General features: G+C 53.2%; 1 protein-coding gene across 3 annotated transcripts; it reads right to left on the bottom strand.

Annotated features, from left to right (window-relative positions):
- Positions 1-613: 613 nt before the first annotated feature.
- On the bottom strand, positions 614-26,447 carry HDAC11 (histone deacetylase 11). Of its 3 annotated transcripts, none has more exons than XM_039477466.2 (10): positions 26,389-26,447; positions 25,330-25,478; positions 22,099-22,199; positions 9,349-9,465; positions 8,285-8,327; positions 5,841-5,917; positions 4,695-4,757; positions 3,672-3,768; positions 2,686-2,864; positions 614-2,488 (listed from the first exon to the last, which is right to left on the bottom strand). In XM_039477466.2, coding segments are annotated over exons 1-10 (1,044 nt in total). In that variant the 5' UTR covers positions 26,391-26,447; the 3' UTR covers positions 614-2,272. The 3 variants fall into 3 exon arrangements, with proteins under 3 accessions (XP_039333400.1, XP_074260188.1, XP_074260187.1); XM_074404087.1 differs by lacking the exon at positions 26,389-26,447 and adding an exon at positions 26,259-26,336; XM_074404086.1 differs by lacking the exon at positions 26,389-26,447 and adding an exon at positions 25,662-26,048.
- Positions 26,448-26,702: the final 255 nt, after the last annotated feature.

Here is a 26,702-nt window from a genome sequence, read left to right as displayed (position 1 = left end):
ATAGGGCCTGGCCCTTAGTACCCGCTGGTCAGCGTCAGCCTTCATCAGTCTCCTCATACCCAGCACAGGAGTGCCAAGCTGGATGCCTGCCCACCACCCCTATGTCCTTATCCCTAGCACCCTGTCTGACCCTCAGGAGGCCACCCTGACCCCCACCCAGGCTGTGCCACTGATACTGAGGATGCTCTGGTCACTCTGCCCGGTCAAGGTTCTGCCTCCCCCACTGCCTGGACACCCCACCTTCCACCCCAGTATGCAAATGTTCCAAAAGCACCCCAGGCCTAGAAGACACCCTTTCCACCTGCTGCCCTGCCAGGACCTCCTCCCACTGTGCAGAGCCATTACAGCCCAGCTGTCCCAAACCCCCACCCAGTGACCTTATCCCCCAGGGACTCTAGACCCTTCTCTGTCCAGAGAATAACTCCCCCATGCCAAGTGTGAGGCAGCTGAGAACTTTTACTTTGGAATCTGGCAGAGCTGGATGCAAGCTGGCTCTACCACTGTTGAAATCTGCTGAGAGGTACAGCCTGGGGCAAATTTCTCACCCCTGCCAAGCCTCAGTTTCCTTATCTGTGAAATGGGAATCATTATCAACTCCACAGGACTCAGAGGATGGAATAACACACTAGCATTTATTGAGCAGCTACCCATGTCAGGCCTTGTGCTACAAGAACTTTCCGTGTTCATTTCCTTTCACCCCTAGTAGGTGGGGATTTTTCACCTCCAGCACACACAGCAGCCTGGGTCAATCAAGCCTCTAGGGCTCTCTAGGAACAGCTCAGCAGTGACAAACCACATCTGTGGCTGAGCCCCAGAAGTCGCTGGCCTGCATTGGGTGTGAACAGATGTTAGGTGCCTCGAGTCAGCAACAGAGACCAACGGCAAGGGTAGGGATCTCAGAGTGCATTGTTAGAGCCTCAGGAGGCCGGCACTGTTGACAATTTGTGATCTTGGAACCCTCCCCCTGCAGCAGAGGGAACAGGAGGGAGGCTGGGAGACAGTGGAGGCCCTCCCACTGTAATGAACACAAGTCCTGTAGGGGGCTGATGGAGCAGGGACACCTCTGCGGACCCACTTTCCCTCCCCAGCCCTGATTTGGTCAGGGCCACAGCCGCTGGCTAGCAGGGGCAGATGCTCCCAGCATACTTCCTGGAGGCCCCTCAATGTCCCCATCAGAGTAGGGCTGGGAAACAGGCCAGAGGTCCGGGCCACCTGGGGGCCCTGGGCACAGAGAGGGATCGGGGCCCGGGCCCTTCGGTGGGGCCAATGGAGGCCACAGCCCCACCCAAGGCCCTGCCCTGGCCACCTATGCTCACAACCCCCAGGCCGGGATAGAGATCCTCGCTGCCCTCTCCCCAGGAAGCCCTGCCCCACCTCACCAGTGCCTGGGTCCCTCCCAGACCTGGCTTAACCACCAGCCTGCATCCCTGATTTCCACCTGCGAGCCTGACCTGCCCATGTCCCCCACCCTTCTTCTGCCCCCTCCCCACCTGGGTCAGCAGCCCCTTGGAGGTTCCAGGGCTGAGGCCTGTCCCTGAGCTAAGAATTCCTCCCCCAAAACCTGCCCCTTGCACTGAACAGGACAGACTGCTGCCAAAGCAGAGATCTGGGGGCCACAGGTCTTCCCCACCTTCACCCCCACAGAAGGGCCTGGGAAGGCAAGTCCAGACCTTGCTTTATTGAGGGTGAACCCCACCTGTACCCCTTCCTGACTGCCCCTCACATCCAGGCCCAGGCTTCCCACTTGCTGCCTGAGAACCAGGCCCACCTGGAGACCTAGCCCCAGCACCTCCCAGGCCATCCACACTAGTGCCCACGGCTCTTCAGCTCTGGGGCAAAGAGGACAGCCAATCCCACGACCAAGGGTAGGGAGGGAGGCCCAGTCAGGATGGAGGTGGAAGCTTCCTCACTCCGACCTGGGTCTGCCATTCTCCATAACACCCCAAGCCCAGGGCCCTCGCTGTGCCTAGGATCTCGCTGGTCCTCCCTGATTCTCAGTGAACTGCCTGCCTCCCTGGGCCCATGGGCCTGTGACTCCATGTGGGTCCCCCTGGGACACAGGCTCTGCCTTCTGCCCCCACCCATAGAGGCCTCAAGCCCCTCTGGCATCCAGTGGGGAAAAGTGGAGGAAGGGCCAGCTCCAGGCCCCAGCCAGGGATGGCCCTGCCCCTCCATGCTCGCTGAAGGCTGCCTCCACCACCCCGAGAGGTTAGAAACAAAAAGCACTAAGGGGCGGATAGGCGGGGCCAAGTGACAGGCAGGGCAGCGAGGGTCAGGGCACTGCAGTGGGAAGCAGCGGTGTGTCTGAGTTCTGTGCCGAGATGCTGGGTGACTCAGGCCCAATGAGCCCCAGGCCAAACAGATTAAGGATGGAGTCAGCAATGATGCGGGCTGTGCGCTTCTGGTACCCGCCCGAGGTCACCATGAGGATGGGCACCCGGCGGCCACGGACCATCCGGAACACCAGTTCATCCCGCTTCACGATGCCCTATTGGGGGAAGAGGAGGGTGACTCAGGCAGGCCAGATCCCCATGGTGTCAGGAAGTCCTGCTGCAGGGCTAGCCTTGCTCCAGACTGCTATTGGTTCAGCCCATCTCCTCCCTGACATGAGGCCGCCCAACCTTTCCTGCTGCTGCTGAGTCCACAGAGCAGACCCTCCCTGCGGCCCCCAGGGTCAGGACGTACCGCTGGGCTGATGGACAGTCCCCCAAGGCGGTCCCCCTCAAGGATGTCAGTGCCTGCGTTGTATACCACCACATCCGGCAGGTGCTCCTGGAGGGCCTTCTCAATGTTCCTCTCCACCTTAACCAGGTACTCATCATCCTCCGTGCCCCACTCCAGCTCCACCTTCCGCCTGATGGCCTCTGGGAGGGAGACATGGATAGCCTCAATTTGCAGAGAAGGGAAACTGAGGCTCAGAACAAGACTGGACACAAGGCAAGACTGGAAACTGGTCTGCTGGATTCCGGCACTGCTCGACCTCATGCCACCCAAAACCAAGCTGAAAAGGGCACTGAGAGGTACAAAAAGGGGACTCAAAGGAGAGTAGGGGGACTGGGACCGAAACACTGCCCTGGGGGGTGTGGAGATCCGTGTCAGCAATGTCAGATTTCACTACCTCAGCCAGGCCTTGCCTACACATGTGGACCCCCTGCGCTGCCCTCAAGCCCAGGCTCAGCACCTGTGAGGTTCCATTCAGAAACTGGTCCCTTGGGCCATACTGGCTGCTGACTTATCCACACCAGACTCACCACAACTGGTGCAAAAATGTCCCCTACCTGCGAAGGTGGGAGCCCTGTTTTCAAATCTCATCTGAGAGTCTCTGCCTTTTGACTGATAAGTTTAATGCAGTTTCATTTTAACTATTATGCATGAATTTATTTGTTATTTTGTATTTTCAAATTTATTCAATTTTTTCTTTTTTTCTTTCATCCTTTCCTGTTTTTTTGCCAGGCAGATGCACGTTTGTTGGACAGGGTTATGTGATCTTGGGTGGGTTGAGTGACTCTCTAGGACTCAGTTTCCTCATCTGTAAAATGGAAAGGATTCCCTCACAGGGATGCTATGAACCACTGTGGTGGCTTCTGCAGGGCCTAGCAGGCAGGAGATACGCAGGAGAGTGCCTCATCCACAAGGACACACTCGGAACCAGGGGAGGGGTGGCAGCTTACGCTTGGCAAAGCGGTCCCCAGGGTAGATGTGGCGGTTGTAGACATCCATGATGTACACGCGCTTGTCATCCATGAAGTCCCGCTCATGCCCATTGCCCTGTGGGGAGGTCACAGTAGCCACTTTTGGGCAGGTGCCCTAGGCAAGATGGGGGCTCCACCACCCTGCCTTAGGAAATTCCCCATGTGCCGGGCAGCCGGGCCTGCTCTCAGGGGCAGCCGGTCTCATGGCTGTTAAGGGGCAGAGCTGGAATTCAACCTCAAAACCAGGCCCCAGAACCTTCCAGCATGAGCTTGAGCAAGCCCAGCCCTCTTAGGTTCCCTATCAGAGGAAGAAATTCCGCTCTGCCGCCCTCTCAAGTCTGTGGTGGGACTGGTTGGGATCAGGAATGTGAAAAGCAAACTGTAAAAGACAGTGCACATGTGGCTCAGGAGCTCAGGGTCACGTGAACCCAAGGCAGGGCCCCAACTACCTCAAAGCCACAGCAGTAGCAGTGTGAGGGGGTGCACCAGGTCCCTTCCCCATCTGACCAGAGGCACTGGCCTTGTTAGGGTCCTGAGAAGGAGGTAACCCTCTGCTTTGACACTTTACTCCCTAAGTGCTGAGTCCTTAAATGGGGACCCCAGGCGCTCGAGCTACCCTGAAGCCATGTGTGTGGCCATCTGCCGAGGGGCAGGTCCCAGTGCTCAGCAGGTCTAGGCAGTGGGCAGTGCCCCAAATTATTCATAAGCAATGGGGAGCCGCAGCAGAGCTCTGCGTATGAGAGCAGTCCCATCAAGGTAGGCTTCAGGAAGAACCTCGTGTGGCACAGTCAGGAGGCGGGAGGGAGGACCCTCGGGAGCAAGGAGGACTCACTGTCCTGGACACAGCAACAAAGACAGACCCTCCATTTGTAACACAAGAGGCAGAAGACAGAAGCTGTGAGAGCTGTGGGGACATGAGGAGGGAGACTCTCCTTCCCCAGGGAGATTCTGGAACTAGGGGCATCAGGTCCCCCAAGAGTCCAGCCCCTGCAGGGCACTCACCTGATGGGCATCAAGATCAATGATGGTAGCCCTGGAGATGCCCTCCACACGCTCAAACAGAAACTGCCAGGGAGGAGAGGGTAGACGTGAGGACCTGGGCAGGCCAGAGGACCCAGCCCTACAGCAACTCCTAGCTGGCTGGTAAGGGGCGGGGCAGGGGGCATAATGCTTGTAGGTAATCAGGCCACCCGGCAAAGATGTCACTTGCCAGGGAGCGCTGTGCAGCTCCAGCTGTGGGGCTCCATGTGTGCAAGCAGGAGGTGGTCAAGGAAGGCTCCCTGGAGGAGGTGGCACGTCCTGTGCCCTGAAGGGTCATAGGTCAGGAGGCAAGTGAGTCACTCAGGCCCTGGATTTTCCCAGATCCCCGAGGAACTGTGTGGGGGTTAAGGAGATAATCCCCATGGCTCTGGGACTTCATCTAACCTCTCCCTTATCATACAAGGCCAAGTCCTAAATGCCCCCTCTTCCAGGAAGCCTTCGTTCCCTACCTCTCTTCCCCAAGAAGGTCTCCTGTGCTTCCCCCTTCTCCTAACGGCCTGCCTCCTCCATTAGTCTATGTGCACTGTGAGAGCAAGGACACATGGGAACAGGTCAGCCTGTTCCTGACGCCCAGCACGAGGCCAGGCACAGAGTGGTGGGGGAGCTGCAGGGCCCCACAGACCAGAAGCCGAGACAGCTCTGCCCCTGCTAGCTGCATGCCCTCACCTCTATGGGCCCCAGCCTGCATGTCTGCGAGGATTCAGGGAGTGAGACCTGGAGCACAGCATGGGTTGAAGCATGCAGAAGTGCCCGCTGCTATCAGCAGCATCACTCTCCACTCCCATTCCCTTTGCAGCCATGCCCGTCTTCCAACAACTTAATATGTGGCTATGCAGCAGATCCTGGCCCTCTCTAGTCCCCTGGCTCTGTGGGAGGCTGGAATAACTCCCTTCCACCACAAGCAACCCTTTTAAGCACCACGGAAGAGGAGCAAGTGTCAGATCTGGATTCTGTTCCAGCCTGGCTGAGCAACCCACACTAGCCCCCCTCCCTGCTCCAGCAGAGGCCCCTTGTCTATAATTCAAGGTAAGAACAGTTAATTTGGAGCTGTGGGGAGGATTCCAGGGGGGCTCTTGGAGGCGAGACCCCACATGCTCATAGACACACCTTGATGGCGAGCGTGATGTCCGCATAGGCACAGAAGCCCCCACCTCGGTCACTGGAGCAATGGTGGAAGCCACCCCCTGCAAAGGGCAGAGAGCGGTACTGCTCAGAGCCAGGCTCCCAGGCTTAGTCCAGGAGTTCCTCCATCCCTTCACCTCCCCCAGCATCCTCCCTGCTCAGCATCAGGGACCGGCGCCTTGGACTCTGGGTTGGCAAACTGAACTGAGTGCCAGGACATGTCACCATCCCGAGGACAGAAGGCAGCCATCTCTTCACGGTGTCCCCAGCAAGTCCCCAGTGTCCACTCATACCCCCAAGTGACAGGGAGCTCATCATTCCTGAGGCAGAAAGCTGCTCCTTGTCCCCACCAAGCTGGGCCTGCCTCCATGTGTGGCTCCCCACACCAGGAAAGAGTGGTGGCATGGGGTCTGTGCAGATTCTGCCAGTGGCCGAAGGGGATAGTCAGGAAGGGCACCCTCTGCTGGTCATAACTGCCCACATCCACGAGGAGGACCCTAGAGCCCGGGATCCATCACCCTTCAACCCTGAGAGAGCCTCAGAGCCCCAGGGTCCAGAGACCCCTTTCCCTGCAGCCCATGGGATGGCCTGAGTTGCAGGGGCCCTCTGAAATGGAGCCCAACAACTGCCCCATCATATAGTGTGCAGCTGGCCCCATGGAACCAGGAACTTGGCCCTCCCACCCTCTAGGAGGCTACTGTTGGCTTGTAATGATGAATGACAGCCACAGTGAACACCTGACTGGGCACTGAGCTGGGCACTAGTCTCACCATCCTCATTTTACAGATAAGGAGACTGAGGCACAGAGGTCAGCAACTTGCTTAGGGTCACACAGCCAAGTAACAGCAGAACTAGGATCAAACCTAGGGTGGATCAGGACCCAAGCTCTTAACCTCTACCAGGCAGTAACACCTGCCATGGGGAGGGCCATCCGGGCCTCCTCAGAACCCCCCTGTAGACATTCAGGGCACAAATCACTCCTGGGTTTGTGCAGCAGAGTACCCTAACATCATTACTATGCCAGGCCGAATGCTGGGCATCTGGTGACACCAAAATGGAAGAGACCCAGCCCCTGCAGAGTGAGGCTTCCCTCAACTCTGGAGTGGCCCAGGGTGGCCACTCTCTTGCAGAGCTCACAGTCAGAGGCTGGGGGACCCTGCCTTGGGGCTCTGCACAAGCCACTAGGCATCTTTCCATGTCCATTTCCTCATCAGTGAGACAGGCCTGACAATTATGCCCAGCTCCATTAAGAGCCTGGGTGAAGGCCAGGAGCGGTGGCTCATGCCTGTAATCCCAGTACTTTGGGAGGCCAAAGTGGACAGATCACCTGAGGTTGGGAGTTTGAGATCAGCCTGACCAACATGGAGAAACCTTGTCTCTACCAAAAATACAAAATTAGCTGGGCATGATGGTGCATGCCTGTCATCCCAGCTACTGCAGGAGGCTGAGGCGGGAGAATCGCTTGAACCTGGGAGGTGAAAGTTGCAGTGAGCCAAAATTGTACCATTGCACTCCAGCCTGGGCAACAAGAGCAGAACTCCACCTCAAAAAAAAAAAAAGGGAGGCCAAGGTGGGCAGATCACAAGTTCAGTAGTTTGATACCAGCCTGACCAACATGGTGAAACCCCCGTCTCTACTAAAAATACAAAAATTAACTGGACATGGTGGCACATGCCTGTAGTCCCAGCTACTCGGGAGGCTGAGGGAGGAGAATCGCCTTAACCTGGGAGGTGAAGGTTGCAGTGAGCTGAGATCGTGCCACTGCACTCCAGCCTGGTGACAGAGTGAGACTCCATCTCGAAAAAAAAAAAAAAAAGGAGTGTGCGTGAAAAAGAGCTTTGCAAACTGTCAAGGGCTGTGCCTCCAGGAGGAACAATGACAGGAACAAGAGAGACTTGTGTGCAGCCCTCCCATGAGCCAATCTTGTGGGAGTCAAAGGGGCTGGGGAGCACAGGCCCTCGAGACCCTTGAGAACGTGGTGGTATTGACCCTGGGTGTGTCTACCCAACCCAACATGACCCAGCTTCTGTGGGCTGTCCTGGGCCCCAGGACACAGGTGGAGTCCTTCAGGGAAGCCACAAGGCAGACCACACCATGCAGAGCTGCCCAGGGATGGCACAGGCTCTCTGCAAGGGAGGAAGCTCCCTACCACTGGAAGTGTACAAAGGCAGGGCTGGGGAGCCACTTGGGACCTCCTTAGACAAGGATCCCATGTCAGATGGAGGCACTGGTCAGTCCCTCCCAGGTACTAGGAGGCTACACATCCACCTCCAGGCCACTCCACAAGAAGGCTAGGGTAGCCTGGGGACACCAGAGCCACTGAACTCACAGCTGCCACCTCCAGAATCCTCCTGCCCTCCCCCAGCCCCCTTTCAGGCCAGTTCCACCAAGCCCGGCTGGACATTCCCAAGGACATTCCCAGTACTCACCCACATTGATGGCCCAGCCTCGTTCCACGGCCAGCTTCCCTGCCTTTAAAGACAAGCAGAGGGTGAGGGGCACAGGCAGCCAATTCTCCACTCATTCATTCACTGATTCATAGACTCATTCCATAAACACTGCTTCTAGTCAGCTCTGGGGCAAGGATGAGCTACAAGGTAGGGGTGTAGAAAGAACTCCCTACCCCAAGCAACAGTCCAGGAGTGCAAGACTGACTGGCATATGAGATGTACACTGCATAAGCACCTTTGCAATTGTGCAAGGAAACTGGAAGAAATAAAAGTACTTATTGTCCATCACATATGAGCTGACAGTAATTTTTATGTGGCTTTCAAAGGGAAAATAGGCAAAGTTTTGCTCATAGAAATATAGTAGATTGAACCAGGCACGGTGGCTCACAGCTGTAATCCCAGCACTTTGGGAGGCCGAGGCGGGTGGATCATGAGGTCAGGAATTCAAGACCATCCTGGCCAACACGGTGAAACCCCGTCTCTACTAAAAATACAAAAATTAGCTGGAGATGATGGTGCATGCCTGTAGTCCCAGCTACTCAGGAGGCTGAGGCGAGAGAATCACTTGAACCTGGGAGGAGGAGGTTGCAGTGAGCGAAGATCATGCCACTGCACACCAGCCTGGGCGACAGAGTGAGACTGAAAGAAAGAAAAAGAAAGAAAGAGAGAAAGAAAGAAAGAAAGAGAAAAAGAAAAGGAAAAGGAAAAGGGAAGAAAGAGAAAGAGACAAAGAAAGAAAGAAACTGGGAGGGTGCATTAGAGTTAGAGTGCTAGGATATCTGCTTTGGTGGGTGGAGAGATTTACTATATATTAGCAATTACGGTAACCAACAGTAGGTCACAGGAAAAGGAACAATGAGAATTCTATGTCTCAAAAGGGAAAAAAGGCTTTTGGAGAAAGGGTCATTGTTGCTGAGCCTCGAGGAATATTTAAGATTCTGTTCAACTACTAAGTGGGAGGAAGACATTCCAGGACAAAGGAGGTGAGAAGGACCCAGGGGTATGGGGGCTCCCAGCCCAGCCATGCCCCGTCCCCCACCTACCATTATGGTTCCTCCTGTTTGGGTCCGAAGGGGCCTCAGCACCTTCCTCTGCACGAGGAAGTTGGGGAGAAAGATGACAGGGGGGATTTCTGTGATGGTGGCAACAGCAAAGGACCACTGCAGAAAAAGAAACAGGCTGTTGGCCTTCGTTGCCCCACCCGAGGCAAACCGTGAGAAATCAGATCCCCGGGAAATGCCTTAAGGACAGTTTCCAGGTGCCCTTGGGTGAACTCCCTGGTCAAGCACACTTCCTTTAGCAGAAATGAGAGCCAGAGCCACAACCCTACCAGTCTCCTGCCAAGCTCTGGGCTCAGAAAAGAGCAGTTTGCACCGTGCATTTCTTAAAGGGTTGACCGGGATTTCCCAGGTTTCTGAGGCCCTTGGCTGCCCTCTTGTGCCTAGAACAGGAGCTGCAGCAGGCTTCAAGTCAGCAGTGCAGGCCTAGGACTGCTTTGGGAGAACAAACTGGCCCAGACCACCCACTGTACAAAAGAGTAGCAGGGAGGCCCAGGAAGGGAGGATCTTCCCAAAGCCACACAGTGAGTCACTGACAGAGCCTGGACTGGAGCCCTGGCCTCTTGCTCCCTTGCACTGCATTGTCTCTTCATCCTCAGGAATCAGATCTTCCTGGCAAAAGAAATGCACTGCCCTCATCTCCAGCTGCTGAGGCTGGGGGGGTCTACGGTGCCTGAAAGGCATTTGCACTAAGACCAGGACAGAGTGTGCCCTGTGACCTCCAAGTCCACCAGGTAAACATCCATGGCACTGGTTGCCCAGCTGCACCCAAACCCCAAGCCATAACCTGGCTGAAAATGCAGCCCCGCTCCCAACCCACCTGAGACAGAGCCACTCATTTTGTAAATATTTACTAAGTGCCTGCTAGGTGCCCCAGGTGGGCACTGACGGGCCCATCCTCATGCCAGGACAGTTGCAGGCACTTACTTGCAGTGTGATGAGCGTGGTGATGAACTGGGTGGGGGTTAGAGAGGCTTTCTGGAGGAGGTGGCATCTGCAGGAGGTGAAGAGTGAATAGCAGTTATCTAGATGCAGAGGTCAAGGGAAAAAGGTGACTATGGGCAGAGAAGTGAGTCCATGATCCAGAGGAGGTGGGCGCAGCTGGAACAGGGTAGGCTGAGCTTATAACACAGGGCCTAGTCTGCTAGCACAGGCTCACACATTGTCATCAGAGCAGTAGGGAGCCATAGATGGTGCTATCCCAAGCTGCTCTAGCTGTAGCAAGGAGAACCAATTAGGGGAACAAGAATAGAAGCAGCAGCCCCAGGGAGGAAGCGTGAGATAAGGAGGCTCTGGGTGGTAAGAAGAGCAGGTGTTAGCAGGTAGCATGTGGGGACAGGGATGGAGGGCCCAGGTGTCAAGTCTGGGGCCTGTGAGGGTAATGGCCCTCAGAGGTGAACCTGAAGCAGGGTACTGAGAAGGCACTAGGTTCTGCTCTCCATGAGCCAACTCAGCCCCTGGGGCAGCCAAGTGAGACAGCTGAGGTTTAAGTCAGGCTGGAGCTCAGAACAGGGGCAGGAGAGTGGGAGGTGAAGGGCTAGGCTGGGACTGCAGGACTCCCACGCTGAAGGGCAAGGCCCAGACAGAGAGCCCCTGGGGATAATTGAGGGCTTCCCCGGGACAGGGTGAGGCGTGGAAAGACCTGAGGTACGGTGCTCAGGAGGCCAGAGGGAGAGAGTGGCTGGAAGGAGCGGATGGAGTGAGGCATCAAGGCCGCCGAGACATTCCATGAGAGGGAAGTGGGAAGTGTGGCCATGGCATTCATCAACCAGGAGGACGAGTTTCAGAATGGGAGACCCAAGCATGTTTAATGATGGAGAGCAGGCAGCAGGGAGGGAGAGGGTGGCCAGGGATGGTGTGATGGCAGAGGGGGGATGAACCTCAGAGGGCCAGGAGGTGCCAGAGCCAGGCCACTCAGGACCAGGCAGGAAGCAGGACATACCCTAGGTCAGGCCCCAGGAGGGGGCCTTCTGTTGTGTTGGGGAATGCCTGTGGCTACTGGCCCAGGCCGGCAAGGGAGGCTGAAGGCTGGGGAAGCTGGCATCACTCCCTCACTCTGGTGGAGAAGCCAGTGAGCAGGGTCCCATTTGTGGTCCTGAAGGATAGGTGCCCATGGGGCACCACTTCCACAAGCCCAGGCCCTCTGGCTATAACATGGAGGCATCGTGGAACCTGGGAAGGGGTAGCAGTTTAAGAGCTGGGACCAGGACGGCTGGACAGCTTCAGGACACTCCCATGTGTGTATATGTGTGCACAGGTATGTGCATGTGCATGTATGCATGTGTGTGTGGTACAGGACAGACCCAGAGAAAAGAAGGTCCCTGCCCGAGGTCATCGGCTCTCTTGTTCACCACACCCATCCCACTGCCCTGCACAGGCCCCGCGTGCGGCCGGCATGGAACCATGGTTTTCCATGAATCAATGAGCAAACAAAAGAGCCACTGCAGGAGCACATGGAGTCACGGCCTCCCCCTCTCCCTTGGGAAGCCAGCAGGGGACAGACTGGAAGACAATGAAGCCGAGAGGTGCATCATGGACACAAACCACGAGAAAGGCATCCGCTCGCATGCTCCACAGCTATGGGTCTCGCACACCACTCCTGGAGAAGGCTCCCACCGGCGAGTCGTTTGAGAAGCCCGGCTTATGATGCCTGCCTCCTGGAGATTTGCAGCACACCCTGGCATGCCAAAGGCTCTGAGAAGTTCCACAGCAAACAATCCTCTCTAACTTTGTTCCCCCCAGGATTTCCCACACCCTCTGACCAGTGTCAGAAAGTCTGCCTGCCCTCTTTGCTTTTTAAGCCACACACACTAACCTTCTGCAAAGCTGCAGTGGCATGGGACACACTTGGGAACCTCAAAGAGGTTCCTTGGTATCCTCCACAGACAGTGCCTGACCAAGGGCCAGGTGCAGCCTGTGGAGAATACCAAGGAACCAGGAGCCAGGTGCAGCTACCCAGGAGCATGTGTGGGACTTGGCCAGCGGGACCAGCCCCTACAGGACAAAGTACATGTGTTTGTTGTGCCACTGTTCCTGGGAGATGAGCCCGTCGGGGGAGCAGCAGCTTTGGGCAGCAAAGAGGAGGCTGGCACTTGGCCTTCTGCTGGTCAGCAGTGGTTTCTGCACAAGGCAGTGATGCAGCTAACAACACCCTAGACAGGAACCATCCAATCCCGTCAGCCACAGCTGGCTACTTACGAATGATCCTAAATTCATCAATATTTTTAAAAATCCAAGTTTTGTTCCTCAGTTACACTCTCCATATTTCAAGATCCATGTGCGGCCAGTGGCAACTGGATGGCACAGAGCAGGTCGAAACATTTCCATCATTGCGGAAGTTTCCACAGGGCGGCACTGCTCTAGAAAAGCCACCCACCAGTGGCTGAGGTGAGAAATAAACAGAGCAGGTGGGGAAGACTAGTGGTGGGGTCCTGGGTGAGGGGAGAAGAGAAAAGAGGGACTGGACTAGAGCAGGCTCTGTGTAGTCAGAGGTGGTGGCAGGTAGGAGGGGCTCAGGGCACCACTAGGTGACATCTGGAGATTCACTTTCTGACCAACACTTCCAGGGATAAGCCCCCAAGGGAACTGTGGACGGGGAAGGTGGAGGGTGCAGTTCTGCTGACAGATACCTTACCTGGGACTACAGCAGGCTACAGCAGGACTGCCCAGATCTGCCCACAGTTCAGACTCCCTGATAGCCTCGTCCTGGTCAAGGGCACTGGGCCAGGCTAGGACTGAGGTGGACAGGCTTAGAAGTCTCCCAGAGTCAACTGGTTCAACTCTGGGTTCTGCCACAGGCTACATGAATTTTGGCTTCACTTTTCTGTGCCTGTCTCATCCATGAAACAAGGCTTTGGATGAGGACTTAGATGTGGAAACCAGTTAGAGACGCCTGTCCTCACCATCTAATCTAAGATACCCCTACCCGGCCAGGCACTGTGGCTCACACTGGTAATCCCAGCACTTTGAGAGGCTGGGGCAAACAGATGACTTGAGGTCCAGAGTTCACAACAAGCCTGGCCAACATGGTGAAATCTGGTATCCATTAAAAACACAAAAATTAGCTAGGTGTGGTAGTAGGCGCCTGCAATCCCAGCTACTCAGGAGGCTGAGGCAGGAGAATCGATTGAACTTGGGGGGAGGGGGGGTGTGCAGAGGTTGCAGTGAGCCAAGATTGTGCCACTGTACTCCAGCCTGGGCAACACAGCGAGACCCCGTCTCAAAAAAAAAAAAAATACCCCACTCGGGGCCCCCTGGAGCCCACACCTTGGCTTCGTCTTCCCACACAGCATTTCTCTCCCTGAGGCTACAGACTGTCCCAATTAGTATCTATCTCCCTCAAAAGGATGCTAGCTTCAAGAGGACAGCACACATTCTGCTCACTGCTATGTGGACAGTGCCAAGGCCACACCTGGCACACAGGAGGTGTTGGCCGTGCATGCTGTTGATCCTCTTTTATGGCTGGTGCACCAGAGCCCTTCTCCTGACAGAGGCCACCTCACCTGTACCATACCGTGAGAGCCATGACTGGTAAGGGGCTTTATCAGCCATGCCACATTCTTCTGGGCAGGGCAACCCTGTGGTGACATTTACACCCCAGAGCTCTCCATGGAATCAGGGTGAGGAGCTCAGGGCACCACCAGGTGACATCTGGAGATTCACTTTCTGACCAATTGCTGGTCAGAAAGTGAATCTTCCAAACCCATATCGGTGACCAGCTGCTCACTCTACCCACTCCCCACTGCCTGCATCTCTTGCATCTAAAATCGCCTGCACCATTTCAAATTCTGCTTCGAGAGATGTGGTTCTCAGACCAGCAGCATCCACAGCACTTGAGAATGTGTTAGAAATGAAGATTCCCAGTCTCTACCCAAAACTACCCAGAGTTTCCGGGGAGGGGACCAGCCATCTGCTGGAACAAGTTTTTGACACTTGCTTGGGTTTGACAGCTACCATTCTAGGGAACCCGACCTAAGGCAGTGCTGGGTGAATGAACACACCATGTGAGCATGGGAGGTCTACCCCAGACTGATGCCACCACGTGCCAAAGGGCATGGCCTGCATCTGACCAGTTATCAGGGCCTCCATACTTTGTTAGCCTCTAAGGGACACCACAGAGAGCAGGACATCCCTGGGGCTGGCCACACCTCTGGGACCTAATGCCCCATCCACTTAGCTCCTTAAGCTTCCACCTTCCAGACGCCTGATTTCCTCAGGCAGACTACCTACCCTCAGAGGTTAAACCAAGAACTGTTGTCAGGGAAAAATTGGCTGCAACCTTCCTAGGGCCCCCACTGCTTGCTTTAGATGGGTCCTTTCTACCAGTAGAAGGGGAACAAAAGCAGAGAAGGGGAAAACACGATCTCTCAGCTGATATACAAAAGCCTTTGACAAAATTCAACAGCCTTTCATGATAAAACCACTCAACAAACTAACAACAGGAGGGAACTCCCTCAACATGATAAAAGGCATTAAAAAAGGCAACCCCACAGCTGACATTACACTCAACTGTGAAAGACTGAAAGCCTTCTGTCTAAGATCAGGAACAAGACAAAGATGCCTGCTTCACTACTGCTATTCAACATACTACTGGAAGTTCCAATCAGAAAAATTAAACAAGAAAAAGAAATAGAAGGTATCCAAACTGGAAAGGAAGCTACCTCTATTCACAAATGGTATGATGTTATACATAGAGGAGCCTAAAGAATACACACACACACACACACACACACACACACACAAACTATTAAAGCTAAGAAGCAGGCCAGGTGCAGTGGCTCACACCTGTAATCCCAGCACTTTAGGAGGCCAAGGTGGGCAGATCATGAGGTCAAGAGATCGAGACCATCCTGGCCAACACGATGAAATCCCATCTCTACTAAAAATACAAAAATTAGCTGGGCATGGGGGTGTGTGCCTGTAGTCCTAGCTACTCGGGAGGCTGAGGCAAAAGAATCGCTTGAACCCAGGAGGCAGAGGTTGCAGTAAGCCAAGATCGTGCCACTGTACTCCAGCCTGGAGACAGAGCAAGACTCCGTCTCAAAAAAAAAAAAAAAAAAAAAAAAAAAAAGCTAAGAAACAAATTCAGCAAAGTTGAATGTTACAAGATCAACACATAAAAATCAGTTGTATTTCCATACAACTGATTATTGTATATACCAGCAATGAACAATCTTAAGGGGAAATTAAAAAATTAAAACAATTTCATTCATAATAACATCAAAAAGAATAAAATGCATGGGAATAGATTTAACCAAGAGGTGCAGGAACCCATGTTCATGGATTGAAAAACGAAATATCGTTAAGATGGCAAAACTCCCCAAATAAACTTACTCAATGCAATGACTGTCAAAATCCCAACGCCTTTTGTGCAAAAAATGGAAGTTGATGCTATAATTCACATGGAATCTCAAGGGACCTTAAATAGCCAAAACCATCTTTAAAATGAACAAAGTCGGAGGCCTCACAATTCCAAATTTCAAAGTTTGCTCCAAAGCCACAATAACCACAGTAAGCCACAGTAACAATACCAAAATAGTGTGGTATTCACATAGGAACAGATATATAGATAAATGAATAGAACTGGCCGGGCACAGTGGCTCACACATGCCTGTAATCCCAGCACTTTGGGAGGCTGAGGTGAGCAGATCACTTGAGGTCAGGAATTCAGGACCAGCCTGGCCAACATGGCAAAACCCCAATTCTACCAAAAAACACAAAAATTAGCCAGGCATGGTGGCACATTGGATAGTGGCATAGTAATTCCAGCTACTTGGGAGGCTGAGGTGGGAGAATTGCTTGAATCCAAGAGATGGAGGTTGCAGTTAGCCAAGATGAAGCCACTGCACTCCAGTGTGGGCTGTCGAAAGAGTCCAACTCTTTCTTAAACAAACCAAAGAAATGAGTAGAATTGAGAGTCCAGAAATAAATCCATACATCTATGGCCAATTGATTTTCTACAAAGGTACCAAGACCATTCAATGGAAGAAAAACAGCCTAACAAATGATGCTGGGAGAACTGGATATCTGAGTACAAAACAATGAAGTTGGACTCGCCTCACACATATACAAAAATTAACTCAAAATTGAATTTAAAACTATAAAACTCTCAGAAGAAAATACATGACCTTGGGTTTGGCAATGGAATCCATTGCCAAAAGAAAAGGAACAAAGAGAAAAATAGGTAAGTTGGACTTCAGCAAAATTTAAAAATATGGGGCATCAAAGGACACTATCAAAAAAATACAACCCACAGAATGGGAGGAATTATTTAAAAATTGTATGATATTCAGAATGTATAAAGAACCCTACAACTCAACAAAAAGCCAATTTTAAAAATGGGCAAAGGACTTGAACAAACATTTCTCCAAATGAGATATACAAATAGCCAACAAGCACATGAAAAGATCCTCAGTGTTAATTAGCCATTAGGGAAATGCAAATTAAAACCTTGAGATACCACTTCACACCCAGTAAGATGGCCATACTGGAAAAAAAATAAACAGAAAATAACAAGCATTGAAAAGAATGTAGAGAAGTTGGGACCCTGTTACATTACTGGTGGAAATGGTGCAGCCTCTATGGAAATCACCTTGATGGTTTTTCAGAAAATGAAACAGAATTGCCATGTGACCCAGCAATTCTACTCCTAGGTGTATACCCCAAATAACTGAAAACAGGTATTCTAATAAATACTCTTATGCACATGTTCACAGCAACACTACTCACAATGGCCAAAAGGCCAATAAACTAATGAATGGATAAACAAAATGCAGTGTTTTACAACGGAGTATCATTCAGCTGTATAAAGGAATAAAGTACTGATACATGCTACAACACAACACAGATGAACCTTGAAAACATTGTGCTAAGTGAGATAAGCCAGACACAAAAGGTCACACATTACATTATTCCACGTATATGAAATATCCAGGATAGGCAAATCCACGGAGACGGAACGCAGATGAGTGATTACCAAGGGGACTTAAGGGGGATGAATGAGGAGCAACTGTTTAAAAGGCACAGGGTTTCCTTTTGGAGTGATAAAAATGTTTGGAACTAGAGGTGACGGTTGCACCACTTTGTGAATGAACTAAACGCCACTGAGCTGTACACTTTACAATGATTAATGGCTAATTTTGTTATATGAATCTTACCACAATTTAAAAAAAAAAATGTTTTTTAAAGGAGAAAGGAGCCCCCTCAGAGAAAAAAAAGAGTTGGAGACCAAAAAGAGCTCATTCCTCCAAAGACTCCTGAGGGTTCCTCCAGGCGCTCCGCAGAGCTGTGGCCTGTGTCTCCTCTCCCACGCTGCACTGGAACTCACAGGAGATAGTTCTGCCCTGGGCCCTTTGCACTTGCTGTTCCTTCTGCTTGGAATGCCCTTCCCCAGATGACCACATCACCCACTCACCCACTCCCTTCCTGTCTGTGATCACATGTCACCTGTGATCACAGGTAGTAAGCCCTTTCCCGACTCCTCATTTAAAACTGCCGTCCTATCACCAGCTCTCCCTGCCCCTTTCCTGCCGTCCCTTCCTTTCCTCAGGATACTCAGCACCATCTAACATATTATCTCATTACTTATTACATTTATTGTCTGACTCTCCCACCTAATGCCAACTCCACCAAGAAAGGTCTGTTGCTCCGTCCCATCCCTGCAACACCTAGATCACAGAGTGGTGCCCTCTGAGCACTTGCTGGATCCATGCATCCTAAGCACCGCCCAGTGCAAAGTGTACAGGGGCAAGATGTCAGACGCTGCTCAGCACTAACCCACACTCCATGGCAAACTGTCACCTGAGAATCAGCTAAAGGCAAGAGCCCAGTACTGGCGTGCTGGGGTGCTGGGGAGCTGGGGAGCTCAACAGCCACCCTCAGAGGAGCCAACTCAGGACCTTGCACACAGTAGGAGCTTGATAAACATGGGTTTCCCTGAATTGACATCATCTTGCAAACATCAAGCTCCTCTTCTCCTTCAGTGCCCTGTTTATTAAGTATCAAAGGCCACACCAGTGCAGAGTCAGGCATGAGCCCCAGCAGGGGTTGGAGGCCGAATGGGATAAGGAAGGAGAGAGAGTGGATGTTATACAACACACACAGAATGATCAGGGAAAAGCAGCCTGAGAAACCTGCAGGACTCTCCAGGGCACTCTCTGGGTACCCACAGCAGAGGAAGGAGAAAAGAAACATTGCAGACATCTGCGGGAGGTGGGAGATGTTCCTGAGCTGCCCCCTAGGTGCCAGATGATGTCTGAAACAGGCTTGGGTCCCACCTGGACAGCAAGGGCATGTCACACCACGTCACCCTCCTGCTGAAAACCCTCTTGTGACTGGCCAAGGTCCCTGGAACACAATATGCACTCCTCCCACAGCCTGTAAGACCCTGTGAGGCCTGGGGCTCTGGCCTCCCTACTGCACTGTGTACAAGTGCAATGTTTTATATTTCCTGCCATCCGGCCTCCCAAGCATTCTTCTCCCCTTTGGGAGACCAAGTCTCCTTCACCCTCCAGGCCTGGGATTCTGAAACATTCTTCCTTCAAAGCTATATATGAGGGCCAGGAGTGGTGGCTCACGCCTGTAATCTCATCATTTGGGGAGGCTGAGGTAGATGGATTGCTGGAGGTCAGAAGTTCGAGACCAGCATGGCCAACATGGTGAAACTCCATCTCTACTAAAAGCACAAAAAAGAGCCGGGTGTGGTGGCAGGCCCACCTGTAATCCTAGCTACTTGGAAGGCTGAGGCAGGAGAATCACTTGAACCTGGAAGTGATGGTTGCTGTGAGCCAGAATCACATCACTGCACTCCAGCCTGAGCGACAAAGCAAGACTCCATCTCAAAAATTAAAAAATAAAAGAAAGCTATACATGAGTATCACCTGCTCCTTTGTTTAGTCTCAACTCAAACATCACCTCCTCTGTGAAGCCCTCCCTGATCACCCGATTACTCTCTATTTTTCACTTTCTTCATAGCCCTTGGTGCTCTCTGAAATGCTGTTGGGTAGCTGCTTCCTTAATTTTAATCTTCCACAACTCAAACACAAATCCATGGTGTGTGCTCTCTGTACTCAGCACACAGCTGGCGTTCAGTACAGATGTGTTGAATGACTACTTCTTCACCTTCATAGGTGCTGTAGAAACCATCATGTTTCTCCTTTTGCTCTGGCTTCCAGGGAGCTCCAAGCCAAATATGCAGTTGAATCATCATCTTGGTTGACTTTTTCAGTTACCTGAATTCTTCTCCTGCCCCCAACCTCAGTTTTCTTCTTGGGACTCTACCTGTTAATATTTTTATTTTTTTAAGAGACAGCCTCACTCTGTCACAGCAGCTGGAGTGCAGTGGTGCAATCATAGCTCACTGCAGCCTCAAACTCCTGGGCTCAAGGTCTCCTGCTTCAGGCTTCCAAGTAGCTGGGACTACAGGTGCATGCCACCACACCCAGCTATTCTGTATTATTATATATCACATAGTAAGCTGCTTTCAGGCTTTTGGAGGACCAATCCCAGGCATGCAGCCTGCCCTACACAGTTCCCCTGAAGGCTCCTCAGATGCATGGGGTCCTGAAATCTAGGCCCCACCCCCAACCTGGTTCACTCACACCCTGGCCTCATTCTGCTCTGGTTTCTCCCTGCCCCAGCTGAGCGCCTCCTGTCTCTGCCTTCCCCTCACCCTCGGGACTCTGGCAGCCATGTGCTCCTGGCTCAGCCCTAGGCTGTGGACTGTGACCACGCATGCCTAGGGAAACCAGGGCAGCCAAGCACTGGGCTTCCTGCCAAGGCCTCACACCCCTCTCTCTCCCAGGAGCCAGGTTTCAACCTCTTCCTGGTAATCTTTCATGAGCTCGCACTGTCATGGCCCGATCTAGAATTCTCACAGCTCCAGCTGGAGTCGGGGAGCAGGGAAGCAGCAGCCCTGACTGGGAACCTAGAAGACTGGCCTGGATGGCCTGCCAGGAGTCTCCCCGAGGCCTGGCCAACTTCCCAGGTGACCTTGAGCGAGCACAGCCCCTGTCTGGGCCTAGGCTTTTCCACCTGTGGAGCAGAGGGGCCTGCTGGCCTCAGACATCCACTGTGGCTCTGAGTCTAAGGTGAGCCCAGCCAGGGAGCCTGGGGGTCGGGGCTCTCACACTCTGCGGCAGATAACCTAAGGCATCCCTGACCCTGCTCTCACCAAGGCAGGCTGGCAGCACCAGATTCCAATGCAAGCCCCTGACCCAACCTCCCTCTGTTCCCACAAAGAGCTCTGAATTGAATGCCTTGGCCTTCAGAACCTCAGCCATTAATGGTAGCTGTGTCCTCCCCTGGAGAAAAGTCACAAGCAGGCAGCCAGTATGCCTAGTTCGGTCTACAGGAGGGCTTTTACAATCTTACAATTAATGCTACATTAAGAAATCCGGGCCAGGTGTGGTGGCTTATGCCTGTAATCCCAGCACTATGGGAGGCCAAGGTGGGTGATCACCTGGGGTCAGGAGTTCAAGACCAGCCTGGCTAACATGGTGAAATTAAAAATACAAAAAACACTGTCTCTACTAAAAATACAAAAATCAGCCAGGCACAGTGGCAGGTACCTGTAATCCCAGCTACTCGGAAGACTTGGGCAGGAAAATTGTTTGAACCCAGGAGGCAGAGGTTACAGTGAGCTGAGATCACAGCACTGCACTCCAGCCTGGCCAACATGAGTGAGACTCTGTCTCAAAAAAAAAAAAAAAAAAAAAAAAAAAAAAAAAAAAATATATATATATATATATATATATATATATATATATATAATGAAATGTCACTTAATAATCTGGATTCCTGGCTTCTCTTTGGAGACCAGGTGCTCTGGCCATGCCAGGCCCACAGTGGAGCTGAGTAGCAGCCCCTTGGGAAGGGGCAGGAGTTCTCCAATTCACCCAGACTCTACCACCGGCCCTCCCACTTATTTCTGTTCTCTGCTGAGCCCTGAGGGTTCCAAATTAGTTTTTAGACCAACAATTTTCAACAAATCTTTAATAGAAGTCCTTAGACCAGATTTTTAAACTTCAGCCCAATATAAAAAACAGGGTGGGTACAGTGGCTCACACCTGTAAACCCAGCACTTTGGGAGGCGGAGGTGGGCAGACCACCTGAGGTCAGGAATTCGAGACCAGCCTGGCCAACATGGCAAAACCCCATCTCTACTAAAATACAAAGAAATTCGCCAGGCATGGTGGCATGTGCTTGTAATCCCAGCTACTCACTCAGCAGGGCGAGGCAGAATTGCTTGAACCTGGGAGGCGGAGGTTGCAGTGAGCCGAGATCACGCCACTGCACTCCAGGCTGAGACAGAGCAAGACTCCATCATAAAAACAAAAACAAAAAACCACAAATGAACAAACAAACAAATATAGGTCAAAGTGAAAGAGCTATGGTTGGATGAGGACAGGGGCTGGGCTCCCTGAGGCCTGCCCAGGAAGCACAGATTGAAAGTCATACTGTAGAAGCCTGAGACTTCTATGAAGGCTTTCATACACCCTGGAGAAGGGGAGGTCACCACCCTCACAGTGGCCTGGACCAAATCGAGGTCTGCCTTTTTATGACCTCGCTCCTTCTCTTGGGGACCACAGACTCCCATGTTCCCCCAACACTAGGGACGTGAATGGGTGCCCTGTGAGGCTGTGCTTCCCCAGGCTGAGCTGCCTCTTGCCTCTGGCCAATCCTGGCTAGCAGCCCCCGCCCCAGGCCCACAGCCCCCCCAGGCCCACCGTCCTGTACCTTGAGCTCGTTAAGATAGCGCCTCGTGTGCACCACCAGCAGGTCCTCCTCCGAGGCCTCCCGTGCCTCCACCAGCATGCTGTCAGACAGAAGCTTCTCTTCTGAAACCACAGAGGGAGCACCCTGCTTCCCTGCTGACCTCAAGGCAAGGGCCAGCCCCAGACCCTCCTACAGGCTTCAGACTTGGCCTCTGGCAGCCCCCTCCCCCCTGCCGCCCCAGGGGTAGGTGGGTACTGCTGGCTTGTGGTCCTTCTGAGAAGGGGCAGCCTCCCCAGCCATTGTGGACAGTGGACAGTGCCTCTGGCCAAGGAGCACTGAACATTGTATACACAGCGATCCCGTGTTTCCTAAGCCACTGATAGTCACAAGGAGAGCTCAGGTGTACCAGGCAATCTTCAGAAACAGGTGGCACAAAGGGCAGAGATGTTGACCCTCAGAGTGAGAAAAACTCTTCTTAGGAATTCTCTCTTCACCTTTTTATCCCTTTGGTTTTTCCCCTTTAAAGAGACAGGATCTTGGCCAGGTGTGGTGGCTCACACCTGTAATCCCAACACTTTGGGATGCTGAGGCAGGTGGCTCACTTGAGCCCAGAAGTTTAAGACCAGCCTAGGCAACATAGTGAGACCTAATCTCTACAAAATGTCAAAAAATGAGGTGAGAGGATCACTTGAGCCAGGAAGGCTGAGGCTGCAATGAGCTGAGATTGTGCCACTGTACTCTAGGCTGGGTGATGGGAGTGAGACCCTGTCTTAATAAACAAACAAACAAATAAATAAATGTGAGACAAGGTCTTGCACTGTAGCCCAGGCTGGAGTGCCGTGGCACAACCGTAGCTCACCGCAGCCTCGAGCTCCTGGGCTCAAGCAATCCTCCTGCCTCAGCATTTCAAGTAGCTAGGACTAATAGGTGCATACCACCACCCCCAGCTAGGTGTTTTATTTTTATTTTGTAGAGACAGGGTCTTGCTATGTTGCCCAAGCTGGTCTCAAATCCCTGGCCTCAAGCAATTCCCCAGCCTTGGCCTCCCAGAGTCCTGGGACTATAGGCATGAACCACTGGGCCTGGCCTCCCTCCACCTTCTAATGACATCACAGGAGGCTCAGTGAGGGATGGCCTCCCAACACCTGCCTGTGCTTTGCTCATCTTCCTTTTGAACCAGCAGTCAGTCTCACAGCCTGCAGGCAATAGTAACCGCCTGAATTGAATTAAACTGTTGTTTTCATTGCATTTCTTTTTTTACCATGACCTATTTATGGCAAGTGAAATTGCCTTTTCCCATTTTGATGACATAATGTTTCCTTTTAAAACAAGTGTTTTTGTTGTTGTTTTTAGACAAAGGCCAAGTCATTAAAAATAAGAAGAGTGGTTTACAACTGATAAAGGGGAAACAATGCCTTATTTCCTCACCCCTCGCCTACACCAGGCAAGATGTGCTCCATTTTGCAAAAGAAGAAACAGAGGCTGAGAGCAGAAAGTGCCCTAGGGCACTGTGAGAACTGGACCATGATGCTCTGGGTACTAGGGAAATCTTTCAATGAGTCACCCCTAGTAACTAACCCTGGTAGAACCAACTAGTTCCATACATTTTCCACATATAGCTCCAGCCAGGACTCCTCTCCCAGAACATTCCATGGTCCCCACTGCCTTCAGGCACAGGATCAGCTCCTTTCCTGGCACAGCATCTGAGGCCATCTGCTACATGGCCCCTGCCTCCCCTCCATCCTCAGAGGAGAGAGGAGGGAACTCAGGCCAACTGCTGGCTCTGAAACCAAGGAGAGGAGGAACCCTTCTGTTGAGCTACCTGGCGATGCAGGAGCCCAAGGGGAGCAATGGGGAGAACTACTCCACCTGATCCTGCTTGAGACACAGCCTGAGGACTGTGTTTAGGAAGGCAAGAGAACAGCAAGGTGGGAGGTGGGCTGGCTCCACTCACCTCACCAGGATTCACCATCTCAGCACACCACCTGTGCTCTTTTCTACTTAAGATTTTTCAGGCCGGGCGTGGTGGCTCACGCCTGTAATCCCAGCACTTTGGGAGGCCGAGGCGAGTGGATCACGAGGTCAAAAGATCGAGACCATCCTGGTCAACATGATGAAACCCCGTCTCTACTAAAAATACAAAAAATTAGCTGGGCATGGTGGCGTGTGCCTGTAATCCCAGCTACTCAGGAGGCTGAGGCAAGAGAATTGCCTGAACCCAGGAGGCAGAGGTTACCGTGAGCCCAGATCGCGCCATTGCACTCCAGCCTGGGTAACAAAAGCGAAACTCCGTCTCAAAAAAAAAAAAAAGATTTTTCTTGGAACTCTCATTCTGGTTATGATTGCGGATGGAAAGTTAGTATCGCTTGCCATAAATAGAAGTTAAACAAGAAAAGAAATACAATAGTAGCAAGGTTATTGATCTCCAATTCGATCCTATTTTCTGCAAGACACAGAGCCTGAGGCTTGCTCTAGACTTGTTAAAAAGGGAGATGGGCTTAGGTATTAAAGATGGGCTAGCACCAAAGTGAAATTTATACACAGTGTGATCACAAGGGTTGTGTGATTTTAAAATGTTCAGAGCTGCATCTGATGCCAGGTAACATCTCCTACTTCCCTCAATTAAAGAACCCCTTATACAGGAAACAAGGGGAATATTTACGCACCAGCCTATGGTGATGCCTCAGTTTCCCACCTAAATCATGCCCCTTGATCACAAACCACAGTTAAAACGATGTGCTCTCCAAAGTATCATTTTGCTCAGGGGGATGAGCCCTAAAGGTGGGGCACCTGGGGTTCTAAGTTCCAAACCCAACTCTGACTCTTAGTAGCTGCGTGACTGTGAGCATGTTTCCCAACCTTTCTGGTCCCCAACTTCCCCCACGTGTAATCAAAGGGGTTGGGGTGGAGGTGCTCTACCTCCTGACTCTCTAAACCTCAGGGAATGGACTCCTCCAAGCTTCACCTAACCTGTGCCCATCAGTAATCAGGTGCCCTTCCTCTAGGCCTCTTGGGCAGACGCAGGACTTAGGTCCACAGCATGAGAAGCCAAGGAGAGTCTGAGTCAGGGACATCATATCTTGCTTAGGCGTCTGTGTTGGAAATACCCTTTTGGGCAGAAGCATGGGTGTAAGGCAGTCTGTGGGCTAAAACTGCAGAGGGAAGAGCCTGAGGCTTATGTTGGGGATGAGGACGGAGAGGGCAGGTGGGTTGGAAGAAGCAGATGAGAGTCCAAGGGGGTCCCTTCCATACCTTTTAGGAAATTGATCACTTTGCCCCATTTTCCAGCATCAAAGGGATGCAGCTTCTCCAGGCCCATGAAGGTGATGTTGTAGCGCGGCGAGTACACGATTGGCCAGCGTGTCTCTGGCACATGCTGGTACAGCTGGGTTGTGTGTAGCCTACCGTGTGGAAAAGGACAGAGGCACAGCTGGGGCAGCCTCAGCAGAAAGCAGCTCCCTCCCGAGCCCGCCGGGATTGACCCACCAGCCTTTGCCCAATACCACGAGCCCCTCAGCCACAGAGAAGGGCCACTCAACAACAGCTGTTTACACTGGCTGTCCTTCCACAAACCCAGTTCCAACCTGTTCCTCACAGCAGCCCTGGGGGATAGGCACCACAATCGCATCAGAGGTTCAGAGAGCAGACTAGGTGTGCCCAAGGTCACAGGGCAGGTCTGCGGAGAAGCAGGCGTGCACTCCTGTGTGTCTGGCTGCAAGGCCTCCGCGCTTCCCCTCTGCACTGCAATCACTGCCCCCACAGCTGTGTGGCTCTAGGCCCGGGATGCAAAATGTGTGGCTGTTGTGAGGACTCCGAGAATGCAACCGAGGCGCTGAGCACAGCAAGCGCTCAGAAACGCTAGTCCGGACCCAAAGGGAGCCAGGGCAGGGGGCCCTTGGCCCCGCCGCGCGACTGACCCCTCCCATCACACCCAGGCAGTCGTCACCCAGGGACAGAAATCCGCCCCAGTGGCTGCCGCCGTGGGGGCGTCCGCGCAGCCGGGGGGCCGGGCAGCGCAGACGTCAGACCTGCGCACATCGCCCGCCCGCTCCCGGTCCCGGCCCGAGGCCGGCGCGCTTCCCTCAGGCCACAGAGCAGGGGCGCGGGGCTGGCCTGGCGCACCGGGAGGACCTGGAAGCACCCAGCCCGAGCGTCCCTCACCCGCAAACCGGGACCCTCACCTGGCGCGCCCTCCCGGCCGCCCCCGCCCTCGCGCGCCCGCCTACCGGGACCCCTGGGAGCCCCGGAGCTGGCCTGGGCGTCCCACCCCCGCCCTCGCCCTCGCCCTCGCCCCCGCCCCGCGGCACTCACATCCCGGGGCCGGCCCTCCCAGCGCTGGCCGCGGCTCCGCGACCGGGCGGGGTGGGGAGGGGCGGGGCACGGTTGGGGCCCGCCCAGTACACGCCCCCGGGCCCGACCGCGTCCTCTGGGGGCGGAGCTCCGGCAGACTTGACCCGCCCCGCCAAGATGCGTCACAGAGGGCCTGCCCTCGGGAAGGCCAGCCTCAACGCCCATCAAGCCTGAAGTCCCGCCTTCCCAGGGAAATACCCAGTGGAATCCCGTCTGGCTCGGAAGCCCCACCCTCTGGCGGGGGGCCGCGCGGGTTTTACATGGGGCGTCGCGGA

Source organism: Saimiri boliviensis, chromosome 8 (assembly GCF_048565385.1).
Source record: "Saimiri boliviensis isolate mSaiBol1 chromosome 8, mSaiBol1.pri, whole genome shotgun sequence".
In the NCBI taxonomy this organism is placed as follows: Eukaryota; Metazoa; Chordata; class Mammalia; order Primates; family Cebidae; genus Saimiri; species Saimiri boliviensis.
This window is presented reverse-complemented; position numbering and strand designations above follow the sequence as displayed.

Bases quoted from the DNA above. Each gene is read 5' to 3' on its own strand.
- HDAC11 (XM_074404086.1), bottom strand. From the start codon at position 25,705: ATGCGATTGTGGTGCCTATCCCCCAGGGCTGCTGTGAGGAACAG. The intron at 25,479-25,661 runs GTTGGAACTGGG...TCCACACGGTAG, and splicing joins AGGGCTGCTGTGAGGAACAG to GCTACACACAACCCAGCTGT. The intron at 9,466-22,098 runs GTACAGGACGGT...CTTTTTCTGCAG, and splicing joins GCTATCTTAACGAGCTCAAG to TGGTCCTTTGCTGTTGCCAC.